Source organism: Oenanthe melanoleuca, chromosome 4 (assembly GCF_029582105.1).
Source record: "Oenanthe melanoleuca isolate GR-GAL-2019-014 chromosome 4, OMel1.0, whole genome shotgun sequence".
Lineage (NCBI taxonomy): Eukaryota > Metazoa > Chordata > Aves > Passeriformes > Muscicapidae > Oenanthe > Oenanthe melanoleuca.
This window is the reverse complement of record NC_079337.1, coordinates 69,536,054-69,549,562: the sequence shown is the minus strand read 5'-3', so window position 1 is coordinate 69,549,562 and position 13,509 is coordinate 69,536,054. Positions and strand designations below refer to the sequence as shown.

Here is a 13,509-nt window from a genome sequence, read left to right as displayed (position 1 = left end):
GAGAATGGGGTGTGTTTAGGCACTATAGACTGCTATGCCTTATTAAATGTATCTGTACAATAGATTTACAATCCAGATCAGGTATTTCCTAACCCATCAACAGAAATTCTTGGCTATTAAAACACTTGATTACTTACCAGGGCAGATGATGCAGTGAGAAAACTTGGTTTTGGAAAAAGAAAATACTACAAAACAAAAAAAGGCTGTGAGAGCTGGGAATGTTCCCTGGAGAAGGGAAGGCTCCAGGGAGAGCTCAGAGCCCCTTGCAGGGCCTGGAGGGGCTCTAGGAGAGCTGGAGAGGGGCTGGGGACAAGGCCTGGAGGGACAGGACACAGGGAATGGAGGGACAGGACACAGGGAATGGCTCCCACTGCCTGAGGCAGGGCTGGATGGGATTTGGGCAGGAATTGTTCCTGGCAGGGTGGGCAGGGCTGGCACAGGGTGCCCAGAGCAGCTGTGGCTGCCCCTGGATCCTTGGCAGTGGCCAAGGCCAGGCTGGACACTGGGCTGGGAGCAGCTGGGGCAGTGGGAGCTGTCCCTGCCATGGCAGGGGGTGACACTGGATGGGATTTTTTAAGGTCCCTTCCAACCTAAAACATCCTGGGATGCTGTGACTATTTAAACACACTTCAATCAAGCGAAGACTACATGAAGCCATTTTGGTTTTGGAGCAAACTTTGAAAATATAGAAACAACACAGTCATTGGCACATTACACAGAATTTGTCAATGCTGCATTAGCAACAGTCTTGCCACAATATCTTTATCATCCAAGACCTGCTAGCATTTCTTTCTTGGATAAGTAGCTCTGGAGTGCTTGTCTGTGAAACACTTGGTTCAGGGAAGTCCAGTTCCTTAGCTGTAGAGGCAGATGTTCCTGCATGGGGGAGGATATATTTTCTTGTAGTATGACAGTGTCTAAAATGCAGATCTCTTGATAATCACTACTAGGAAACTCTTCCTTAAAAAAAAAATCAAGAACACAAAACAAGAAATCCAACAAAGAATTAGATCAATCAAAAAAAAATACCACAATTGTGGACATTCACCCCAGGCTGCAACTTTAAAATCCCTTCTAACACAAATTATCCCATGATTCTAAAAGCCTGTTTGCACTAACAAGGAATTGTGCACAAAATACTGCTGTGCTTGCCTAAGTTTATTAAGAAAAACAGGAAAGGAGAAGGTTTTGCCTTGTTCCACTTTCCCATTTAGCTTCCTACATTTTCATTTCATTATCTCTATTCATAACCAAGATGGCTTAAAATATTATTTATGAGAGAAACACTGATCACCCCAAGTCCAACCCTTAAACCTGTAAGGAAAAGTTCATTCCTGCCTTCAAATTGCTTAAACAAAGAAATGATACCTCACCGTACCCTATGACAGAGCACTAGGAGAACTATTTATGTGGAGTCCTCCAGAGCAGAAACCCACAGGGCACTTCTCACGGAGTGAGTGTTCCCTCTGGCATGCTCTGACCCCGCTGCACCGTCCGCGCTCTGCAGAATTTCAAGGTGTTGATGTGACTTGGGTCTACCGGGCTTTTTTCCTCTTGGATATATTTTTGTTCCAGCCCCAGAGCAATTCTTTGCCCTGCTGTGGGGCTGAGGAACACACACAGGTGTAGCACAGGTGTAACAGCAGGGCAGTCTTGGTGTCAGCCCTTATTTCGGATATTTAACACAATAAATACCAAACTTCAGGTCAAAAGAGGAAATTTCAGCTGAATGTTACCCAGACCTAACCACAGATGCATCAATGCATCATAAGGTCAGTACTTCCTCTCATCTCCTCTGCTTTAAATTAATCTGTCAGAGGTAATTTATAGCACACAGAGTAAGAAGTAAAGCAGTCATGGAGATAAATTCCTCTTAGACGTATGAAAAATCCAAAGGTACCAAGCACTGGACAACAGCTTTCAGGAACTATTTTGTTCTCATGCTAAAATTATCTATGCAAATGTACAAATAAAAATTCATAGTTTCATGACAAAAATAATTTAAAATACGTCTGCACAACGTTTCCTAGGAAATTTTAGAGCTCCCACATCCAATTACAGAGTCCGTCCAAGTATCCCAAGTATATGGACAGAAGTGCTTGTCCAGGTGAGGTTCCCACAGCCCAGGCCATGCCAAACCCCTGTTACATGTGAGCACACAGAGCTGTACCTCAAAAAGCAAACATCATTACCAAAGCAGAGGCAAAAGTGGTGCCCAGCTCTCCGGAGTGTCACTGGCTGTGATGAGCTCAGGGAAGTAGGTGAGCTGTCACAGTAGTCTGCCATAGGGACAAGCAAGAGCAGGTTGGAGACCTAACTTGTTTTTCTCCTTCATCCCACCCGCGGGAACAGCTGCTTTCCTGCCTACCAAGAGCTCTGCAGTACTATTTTGAGCTTTTTGCATCTCATTATTTAATTTATATATTAAAGCCTGATAGGGAAAAAGGGAGGCAAAACTTGCTCAGAGTATTTGAGTTTTATTTAGATTAAGACAGGCTGTTCAAACTGGCTCTCAATCAAATGGTTCCGCTGATTACAATCCCCAGTTTAGAAATACTAAAGGCAGTTCTTGGTTAGGTCCTGCAGCTGCAGAACTCTTCACTTAGGGGCGAGTTTCTCACCTCAGCAAGTTTAAGAAGCAGAGATTAAAACACACGGCAATTCCCAAACCGTGAAATGGCATTTCCCGGGAAATGAGTCAATTTAAAATTGAGCTGTAAAATCAAAGCCCCTTTACTGCTCCGCATTAGTTAAATGTTACAGGTGAGAAAGCAGCAGCTGGCACAGATACAGCACGAGCAGTGCCCCAGTTAGAGGAAGGCTAATTGGAGTAACAGAGTCACAGAATCACTGGGAGTGGAAAAGAGCTCCAGGATCACCCAGCCCGAGCTGTGACCCCGCACCACCTTGTCAGACAGCCCAGGACACCGAGCGCCACGGACGAGTCGCTCCTTGGACACCTCCAGGAGTGGGGACTCCACCACCTCCCTGGCCAGCCCCTTCCGTGTGCCTGACATTCCTTTCCATGAAGAAATTCCTTCTGATGTCCAAACTCTCCCTTGCCATAACTTGAGGCCGTTCCCTCTCCTCCTGTTCTTGTTCCCATTCCCAGAGCCCAAATCCCCCCAGCTGTCCCCTCCTGGCAGGGAGTTGTGCAGAGCCACAGGGTCCCCCCTGAACCTCCTTTTCTCCAGGCTGAGCCCCTTCCCAGCTCCCTCAGGAATTCTCCAGCCCCTTCCCAGCTCTGTTCCCTTCCCTGGACACGCTCCAGCCCCTCCAGGGCTCCCATCAGGGCCGGCACAGGGGATAAGGGCACTGTCCTGACCCTGCTGCCACCCCAGAGCTGGCACAGCCCAGGGGCCTCCAGTGGCCTCTTGCCCATCTGGGCACACCTGGGCACAGCTGGGCACACCTGGGCTCATGTCCAGCCACTGTCACAGCACCCCCAGGGCCTTTCCCAGCCCCTGTGCCCCAGCCTGGAGCTGCAGGGGTTGCTGTGCAGGACCTGGCACTTGGCCTTGTTGAACCCCACATCACAAATATGGCCAAAGCTTTCTGGGGCCAAGGACCCCTGAGCCTGGTGGTGTTGGTGACAGGTTACGTGGGGTAGGAGCCTTCTATGTGAGAGTGCCCTGATGGATATCAGGAAAGCTTTGTGTATCCAAGTCCCTCATTCCTGGAGTGTTTTTCCTTCTGGGCTTACTCACATCTTTCCTTCCCAAGTCTTTGCTTGCAGACAAAGCCAAAACTCTGTGTAGGACATGTCCCAGTTAGGCAAAGCCCCAGGCCTGTGTCATGTATGGCACAGGCAGCAGCGAGCATGAGGAGCAGGCTGTTTGCTTTTTTACTGCAGCTTGGAGCTCAGTTGACCTTTCTGTACAGAATGGAAGGATGAAATTCTAATTTCAGTTTGCTTTTGTGCTGAAGATTTATATCTCACTGGGAGAGTTTTATAGAAGAACATGGATGCTGCTGCCCTGCTCTAGCCAGGCAGTGCAGACAGTGAGAACTTAATTCCTATTTATTTTCCTTTCAGAGATGTCAACTCTGATTTATTATAAATTTTTAATATCTCTCATTTGTCTATAATGGCAGGAAGTTTAGTAAGCAGTCTGAGAAACTTGCAGATATGGTTTTACTCATAGTGTATCAAAGAGGTTTGACATATTTTTAAAACTAAATCAAATGTTTTGCTGAAACTTCATTGAATTACATTTATGTTGAAATGTTTTTTTTTTTTTTCTCTCCTGAGATGTGACATGCCTGGGAATACAGTATTAACAGGATAATTTTATTTTGCTTTTTATATCACTCTTGGTAACATTTCTGTGGGGAATGAATTAGTAATTGTTTCCAGATAAAATTGTTGCAAGGGTTCTTTGAGTAGAAGCTCCCTGAAAACTTGCCACACTGAGACTTGCTCAGGTTTCCAGAATCTCTCCTCTTGGTTGCAGCTGAAGTTCTATCACTGTGGATACTGTTTGGTTCATGGATTTTCCTTGGACATTATATTCAAAAGGTTGAATTTTTAGACAAAAAGATTAGATGTTACTGCCTCCACTTGGAAATTTCATTCGGTTTTGTGACTTCTTGGTCAGTACATAAGTGGTTTGAATTCTCAAAGATATTGAAGTTTTAGAAGAAATATCAATCACATAATTATGAAATGATTTGGGTTGGAAGGGACCTCAGAGCCCATCCAGTGCCACCCCTGCCATGGCAGGGACACTCCCACTGTCCCGTTGCTCCAGCCCCAGTGTCCAGCCTGGCCTTGGGATCCAGGGGCAGCCACAGCTGCTCTGTCACCCTGTGCCACCCTGCCCCACCCTGCCCACCCTGCCAGGGAACAATCTCTTCCCAATATCCAGCCTAAATCTCTACCATCTGTATGTTTATGCCTACATCTGTGTCTCCATGGAAAGCCCAGATGCTTCTTGTACTTCCAAAAATCTGAGCTTTTTCTTCACTTGCTTGAATGTCCATTTCTTGCAAAAGTTCAGTAATTGGGTTTTAGAAATCTTCAGCTCAATTTCTCAGGTTGAAAAGTATTATCATAAATTCATTTATAGACAGAGGAAGGTGGTGTTTAAAAATCTGTGGGTTTTGCTTTTTAAAATTTAAATCAGAGATCAACCTTAAAAAAGCTTCATGGAACAGAGTTCAGAAAATCATTTTTGACACAGCCAAAATATTTAGAAAAGTGAGATGGCAACATTAACAGATCACTGGGGAAAGGCACAGAAAAGGTTCCAAGATACGGTTTGGGGAACTTCTGGTCTTGCTTGCTTCTCTTTTTGCCAAGTTTAAATTTAGAGTGTTTTTATTTTAAAGCTGTGTTGTAAGTAGGACAGTTGAATTTTGCCAGGGGTCTGTAATTTGCTCCAGCCGTGTGCTGACAATGGAGTTCATAACTTGCCTAGGAAGGGATCCTGTTTTGGGTGTCACTACCAGACCAGGTGTTTGGGCACCTTCAGATGCTGCCGCCTTTGTGCTGCCATCCTTCCCTGTCGTTTATTAGAATTCGTTAGAACTCATCTGGAATATTTTGACTAATTCATATGAGATAGGAATATGTGTCCTAATGGTTTGGCTCTTGTTTTTGTCTTTTGCTGGTTTAGAATTTGCACTGTGCAGCATTTGCAGATGTTGATAGCAATGTAGAATCACAGAATGTTTGGGGTGGAAGGGATCTTAAAGCCTGTCTCATTCCACCCCATGCCACAGGCAGGGACACTTTCGTTTAGACCAGGTTGCTCCAATCCCTGTCCAACCTGGCCTTGACTTCCAGGGATGGGGCTTGAGGATCAGTCCTCCATTCAGGAGGTTGCCAAGGAGTTTGTGGAGAGTCAGATGCAGAATGAGGTGAGAGGCTGCACCACGGACTTCATCTGAACTGCATGCAAGAATGGTACAGTTTGTGTAAATAAATAGTTTGGGAATAATTTTAGCTTCTGTTGGGGAATTCTTCTGGTGATTAGGTGGTATATCCATACATGCAGGTTTGGAACCATGACATCAATCTGATAGAGAAACCATCACTCTTGAAGTGATGTCCTTCAGGATGCCATTCTTGGAGAACAATCATCAGAAGGCTGCACAGAGAGTTCAACAGGAGACTCCCAGCTGGGTTGTGTTGTGCTGTAGTTGGTTTGCTTATAATGGCTCTTAAGTAAATAATAATCTAATGATGGATCTTCAGAATTTAGAGAATCCTTTCTGAGTGTTGAAAACCACTGGACACTAATGCTTGTCTTTGTGTTTTTGTTTGCAGACTCACTGAACCTTCAGGATATGTCACAGATGGGCCTGGAAATTACAAATACAAGACAAAATGCACCTGGCTCATTGAAGGAAGGTGAGTGTTGGAAGCAGCTTGGGATTTTGTGTTGCTTATTGGGACTTTTAGGTGAGTTTTATCTGCACTGAATATTTTTAGGTCTCACAATACTTTCTGGCTAGTCTAGAAGCTAGATAGGGCAACACTTAATTGTTCATGGTACATAAGTTTTCATGCAACTGAGCCCTCCAAACTGACTTCTGATTAAGAGGTTCGTGTTGAAACAGCGGTAAACGAAAATCAGTGCACTTCTGTAAATAATGAAGGATTATTAATTACTTAACTGATACCATAGTTGGCCATCCAGATGATGGGATTCATGGGATTTTTCAGTAGTATGAGAAACAAGAGAAAGCTCTGAAAGCTTTTTTTCATGAAGAATCAGTTTCTGTAGTGATGGACTTCAGATATTTCTTTACTCACTGAGCCATGAGGACTTCAGAGGAGCCAGTGACCTTTTATTGCAAAGGTTTTCTAAACTGGGAGAAGTCCCTTAGATCTCTCCCCTCACTTTGCTGCCCTTCCTGTTATATTGCTTACAGCAGTTTCTTGCACAGGTTTTTAGGAGTAGCATTTTTAATGTCTGTGCTCTGTCATCTGATTGATGGCAGCAGTTCATTGCATCTCACTTGTTGAAGTATATTTTTGATAGTACCAAGCTGGTGCCAGGACTGTAAGACCCATTTGTTTTAGTCTCAGAGTTTCCATGGTCATATATGATGCTGTGTGATGACATCTGTGTGTTCAGTCACATTCCATGTTGTTCTCTGAATCTGCAGGTAGAGAGATCTGTGAATTGGCATGAGTCATGTGAGAGTGTGAACTTGTACTGGACACTGCGCACTCCAAGAGGCCTCTTGGCATCCTGGAGGATGAGAATTTGCTACAGTCCCAGAGGGCACTTTTCCTTTGTCTTCTCCCTGTGTTTAACATATCTGTTGCTGACATGCTAGTGGGATCAAGGAACCCTCAGCAAATTTGCCACTGGACACCAGGCCGTATGGTGTGGTCAAGATGCTGAAGGGAAGAAATGGCATCAAAGGGGAGCTGGACAGACTGGAGACATGGGACTGTGTGAATCATGAAGGTCAACAAGGCCAAGTGCAAGGTCCTGCACCAGGGCTGGAGCAAGGCAGAGCCCAAACTCAGGATGGGTGGGGAATGGCTGGAGAGCAGCCCTGGGCAGAAGGACTTGGGAGTGCTGCTGGGTGAGAGCTGGACATGGCCCAGCCCAGAACCCCCAGCCCTGGGCTGATCCCAGCGTGGGCAGCAGGAAAGGGAGGATTCTGTCCCTGTGCCCTCAGGCTCAGGTGAGACAGGTCCTGCAGAGAGTCCAGAGCAGGTCATGGAAATGCTGCCAGGATTCTGGAGCCAGGCTGGGAGAGCTGGGAATGTTCCCTGGAGAAGGGAAGGCTCCAGGGAGAGCTCAGAGCCCCTTGCAGGGCCTGGAGGGGCTCCAGGAGAGCTGGAGAGGGGCTGGGGACAAGGCCTGGAGGGACAGGACACAGGGAATGGAGGGACAGGACACAGGGAATGGCTCCCACTGGGAAAGGGCAGATGGGGCTGGGATCTTGGGAACCAATTCTGCCTGGGCTGGAATTCCCAGATTTGCTGTGGCTGCCCCTGGATCCCAGTCAGTACGCAAGGCCAGGCTAGATGGGACTTGGAGCAACCTGTCCATGGCAGGGGTGGAACAAAATGCTTGTGAAGTCCCTTCCAACACAAACCACACTATGGTTCTTTGTTTGAGAGGTCTGATGAGTTAGGAGGAGTTATTAATTATATTTCCTTCAGACATGTAATTGAGTTGAGGAAGTTTAAATCCTAAGCTGCTAAGATAACACAGAACTGAGGGCTAAGCTGCTCCATAGAACCATCTAGAACGATGAAACCGAGAGGCAGCCACTCACTATTAACTTTATAAGGAGCCCAGTTGTTTGAGGTGGTTAAGAGCAAAAGTTAGCTGCTCCAAGTGGCTACACCTTTTAATTTGTGTAGGTTATAAGAATAAAGCTGCAGTTTGCAATTACAAATAATTAAAAAATGTTTCACAAGAGCATTATTGCAGACAAACTAGCCTCAGCAATCTCAGCATAGCCAGCTTAACCCTCATAACTTCTGTTTTTAAAGGATATTGTGACTCATATTTTTATCAGAAGAGAAGTGCTTCTCTTGAGTCCTCAACGTCACCAAAGCTGCTCCTCCAGCCTATAATTGCTACTACTGAGAAGCTTCCTAGGGAACCACCAGTTTGTGGGGTTTGAAGTGAGATCTTTCTTGCAGGAAAGGCAGAAATGTTCCTCCCTATTCAGCAGCCAGGCATTTAGGTTGGAGTCCTTTTTCTGCCTGTGAGTGTTTATACCCTGCTGTCAGGACATGGTGGTAAACAGAACAGAGATAATCACGCTGATTAAACCAGCTGAAATCTGCAGCCGTGTGAAGAGTCCAAGCTTGCTGCCAGAAGTGAAATTCCCAGAGATCTGGACTTGGAAAGCAGCAGCTGTGGAGCTGTTCAGTTCTGAGTGCCCTCAGCTCGTTGCTGGCATTCCTTGTGCAGAGGGTTTGAGGTTGGCAGGGAAGGGAACAATCCCAGTGGCTGTTGAGGACCCTGGAGAGCTTCAGAGATGGAATCAGCCAGTGTTCCTTAGTGTTCTTATTTCCTTTCTGCACTGTTTCTGATTTTTCTTGGCTGGTGTCTGTGCTGTGGTCTCATCCCAGGGGAGTCCTTTTTACTTTTCCCAGGAGTGTGAACAAGGCAGATGAGCTCCCTGGAGCCTGGGGACCATGTGATGGTGCAGATGAGAGCTGTCTGCTAACGGCTGCTGGCTGTTGCAAAGAGACTCTTCCTTTTTGTTTGTGGTCTGAGCCTTCATTGATTGACAATTTATTTCTGCTCTATAGCTGTCAGGCTATTCAAGTAGAAGCAAGCCTCTATGACTCTATAGGCTGCTCAGTTATGAAGTCATAGGTACTCTTTCCTTTAAGCAGGATATTATCCTTCAGTTCTATCTGGTGCTTTTTTCCAAAGGCCCAGAGTAGATTGTTGTACCTATCAAAAATGGTCATTTTGCAGAATAACTCCCTAGAGACTTCCCCTCCTGTGGGAAGGGCAATGCTATTGGGGAGATCCTAGATCCTTGTGTCTGGCCTTTCAACAGCTCCAGCTATGGGTGGGAGCAAGCACTGCTGATACAGATTCATTTTCTATTTGTTTCAGGTCCAAGCACAATGTTAGTGATGTTTGTACCTTCCTGGAGCAAAACCCTAAATTAAATATCTGCTGTGGTTTCTCTGTGGTTGTAATTAGGTGTATCTTTTTATATTAGCCATGAAAAAAAATGGTATCTTACCATGCTGAAAACCTGGACATGCCCCAGCCATGGCCCCCAGAAGCCTCCCTGTGCCCTGGGCTGATCCCAGCGTGGGCAGCAGAGGAGGGGAGGACTCTGTCCCTGTGCCCCCAGGCTCAGGTGAGACCCCACCTGCAGAGCTGCCCCAGCCCTGCATCCCAAATTCAGGAGGACATGGAGCTGCTGCAGAGAGTCCAGAGCAGGTCATGGAAATGCTGCCAGGATTCTGGAGCCAGGCTGGGAGAGCTGGGAATGTTCCCTGGAGAAGGGAAGGCTCCAGGGAGAGCTCAGAGCCCCTTGCAGGGCCTGGAGGGGCTCCAGGAGAGCTGGAGAGGGACTTTTGGTTTGTTTGAGCAATGGCTGAGGTCACTTGGTTTGTTCAGCCTGGAGAAGACTGAGGGGAAACCTTATCACCTAATCCTTCTGAGGCAAAGGGAAGGGGCTGACACTGATCTCTCTGTAGCAGGGACAGGACCCAAGGGAATGGCTTGAAGCTGTGTTAGGAGAGGCTTAGCTTAGATACCAGGAAAAGGTTCTTCCCCCAGAGGGTGTTCAGACACTGCCCAGGCTCCCCAGGGAATGGTCATGGTCCCAAGGCTGCCAGAGCTGCAGGAGCATTTGGGCAATGCTCTCAGGCACAGGGTGGGATTGTTGGGGTGTCCTGTGCAGAGCCAGGGGTTGGACTCACTGATCCTTGTTGGTCCCTTCCAACTCAGCATATTCTGTCATTCTGTGATTTGTTCTGCACAACAGGACAGAGTTTTCTGACCATAAAGAATTTTTTAGTTAATACCAGGAGAGCTGCACACCAAAAAAAAACCACCTCAGCCCCAGCATGTTTAATGCACCTACAGTTACACCAACTCACTCAGTTTTAGTCTTGCCTAGACCAGAGCTTCACACCAGAGGATTGTGTTGAAGGGATTTTGCCCTGTGTTGTTGAGTGGCTAATTACAAATCTTTTATTTGTTCATTTATTTATTTATTTTTTCTTTACAGGCCAAACACAATCCTCAGGCTTCGATTCAATCACTTTGCCACAGAGTGCAGCTGGGACCACTTGTATGTGTATGATGGAGACTCAATCTATGCTCCCTTACTGGCAGCTTTTAGGTAAGTTCTCCTTGGTGACACTCAACTGTAGCCAGTGGTATTTTCTTAACTTAGAACTTCTCTTAAATGTGACTTCTGACACTGTAAATATGATCCAGTAATCCAAATGTATAACATTGCAAGTGCAGCACATATAGCCAATGTCCTTTTGTGCACTGTTCATCAGTATAAACAAATAAGGAGTTGTTTTTCACTTTTACAATGAACAAGTCATGTCACTGCACTCTAACATGTAAGCATTATGTTTTCATTTCCAAATCCTGATTCTTTGAGAGACTATAAAAATTATTGTCTTCTGTCTGGGCTGGAGATGATTTGGTGTTCAACATCCTTTGAGAGGAGAAAATGCCCCATTTATGGATTTGAATGTCATTTATGAGTTAAACTTGTAGTTCTGTCAATGCAGACAGAAGGGCAAAAGCCAGCTAATGTTATAGACATGGAGGTCTCATAGAATTATGTCTCTCTTTTATCTACCTAAAACTTCAAATCTTTTAGTTATTTGGAACATGTTCAGGAAGAGCAGTGATGGCTCAACATAGTTCTTGTAAAACCATAGAATCACAGGATGGTTTGGGTTGGGAGGGATCTTAAAGCTCATCCAGTCCCACCCCTGCCATAGCAGGGACACTCCCACTGTCCCTTTGCTCCAGCCCAGTGTCCAGCCTGGCCTTGGGCACTGCCAGGGATCCAGGGGCAGCCACAGCTGCTCTGGGCACCTGTGCCAGCCCTGCCCACCCTGCCAGGAACAATTCCTGCCCAAATCCCACCCAGCCCTGCCTCTGGCAGTGGGAGCCATTCCCTGTGTTCTGTCCCTCCAGGCCTTGTCCCCATCCCCTCTCCAGCTCTTGATGTGTACAAGTATCCATTCTTTTATCCATTTTTTTATCTTGACCAATAGGTTTCAGGTATTTGACTCGTCCATGTGATGACAGATCAGTGTGGATGCTGGTGAACAATGGGCATTTCATGCTGAGACCTAAGCATAACTTGTGCTGTGCTGTATTTCAGTCTTGCAGTGACACCGTGACACCACCACCTTATGCTTTTTATTCTTTAAACTGGAATTAGGAAAATAATCCCAAGTTATGTATGGAAAAACTAATGATTCTCCTGGCACTCTGCTTGTTCCAAGTGGCTGTGTAACTGTTTCCAGAATTAACCTTCTGCTGGGCTTCCTCTCATTTGTGAAATGGAGGTCTAAAAATACTTCATGTTTGTTCTAGGAAATCCTTGTAATGTCTATGAGAGATGATCAGAAGAGCAAAAGTTGATAAAAATTTAAACCATCCTATGTGGTTTTTTTGGTCTTCAGCTGCAAATATAGAGTTGTTTTGGATTGAAGGAATGTTTCCTGTAAAGCTTCAGACTCATGTGAGGTCAAAAGAAGACACCTCATTTGAAGAAGAAACAACCTTTTTCTTCTAAAAACCTCCAAAAACGTGGCAATGCCACCTGGAAGTGTTCCCTGGTATCATGCCCTGATTGATGTGCAGGAAGAGGAGGAAATGTTGTTTTGATCCAATGTCATTTTGTTCTAATCAAGCTATTTTTTAATACACTTGTGAAAAGGTGAAATGATGATTTGTGCCTGCAATTTCTTGTGTGTTTTCCAAAAATTAATAGCCTTTTAAAACTGAAGTTGTAAGCAGTTCACAGCATTAACAGTTATGTTTCAGACTGGGAAATCTTCCCTAAATCAGCAAGCCTGGATCTGAGGACAAGCAAACATGAGCTTAGTACAGTAATGTTTTTGAGGCAGGGAAAAAACCCAAATTTTTGTTTAATTGCTTCTTTAGATGATATTTGAATTTAACTTCATTAGCAGTGAGCTGTGGTGTTCATTAATCCAAGTTCAGGAAATGGCAGATGCTTCTCATTTTGGTGAAGTACCAGAAAGCATCTATTGAAAAACACCTTTCTCTGGTACAAAATAAATGCATTGGAATTTTTTAAGAGAAGTGTTTATATTTTCTGAATTTACTTGGGTTATATTAAATTTGTTATTGCCATAATATATTTCCTTGTTCATTATTTTTGCACCCATCCAGGAGATTTGCAAGACTAAGCTTTGGACCCTGTAAGCTTTGTAGAAATTCCTTTCTTTCTGGACTCAGTTTTTGTTCCCTCCCTGGCTTTTTACAGTAGTTCCTTGAACCTTCACTTCCTTCACTACTCTCATTTTGTTTTCTTGACCTTCTGATGCTCATTTATTTTTGTTCACAAGATAATATTTATCCTGAAATATATATATATGTATATCTTGTATATATATATAAGATGATCTTGGGAATCCTCAGCACTGGACCGTAGGGAAGCTTTAAATTGGTTTTATCAAATTTTAGCAGCAATAAATATTTGCTTAATGCCAGCATTTACACAGTTCCAGTGTGTGCATAGACTAAACTCCTTGCAGTCTGAGAGCCCTCAGAGCTGTCTGGTCCTGCACATTAAGTTTTTTTTATTAAACAGTGTTAAAAATATCTTTGCTGGTTTATATTTGTGACCACAGGCGCAGTGAGACTGTGTAAATTGTGCTGCTTCAAAAATGCAGTAAAAGAACATGGAAAACAAATGCAGCATGTTTGTCAGCACTGATGAAGAAATCTGAATTAGATAAACTCTACTCAGCACCAGTGAACTTTGTTGGTTTTTTTAACTTTACTCCACATTAAACATTTACCAGAGCTGGTTTTGGACCTTTATTTT

General features: G+C 44.8%; 1 protein-coding gene across 1 annotated transcript in view; it reads left to right on the top strand.

Moving 5' to 3' along the window:
- ATRN (attractin) overlaps window positions 1-13,509 on the top strand; it is a 140,874-nt gene that overhangs the window by 26,018 nt on the left and 101,347 nt on the right. Inside the window, exons 2-3 of the mRNA XM_056489025.1 lie at window positions 6,272-6,355; window positions 10,687-10,800. Coding sequence (XP_056345000.1) covers window positions 6,272-6,355; window positions 10,687-10,800 — 198 coding nt within the window. The remainder of the gene's footprint in view (window positions 1-6,271; window positions 6,356-10,686; window positions 10,801-13,509) is intronic.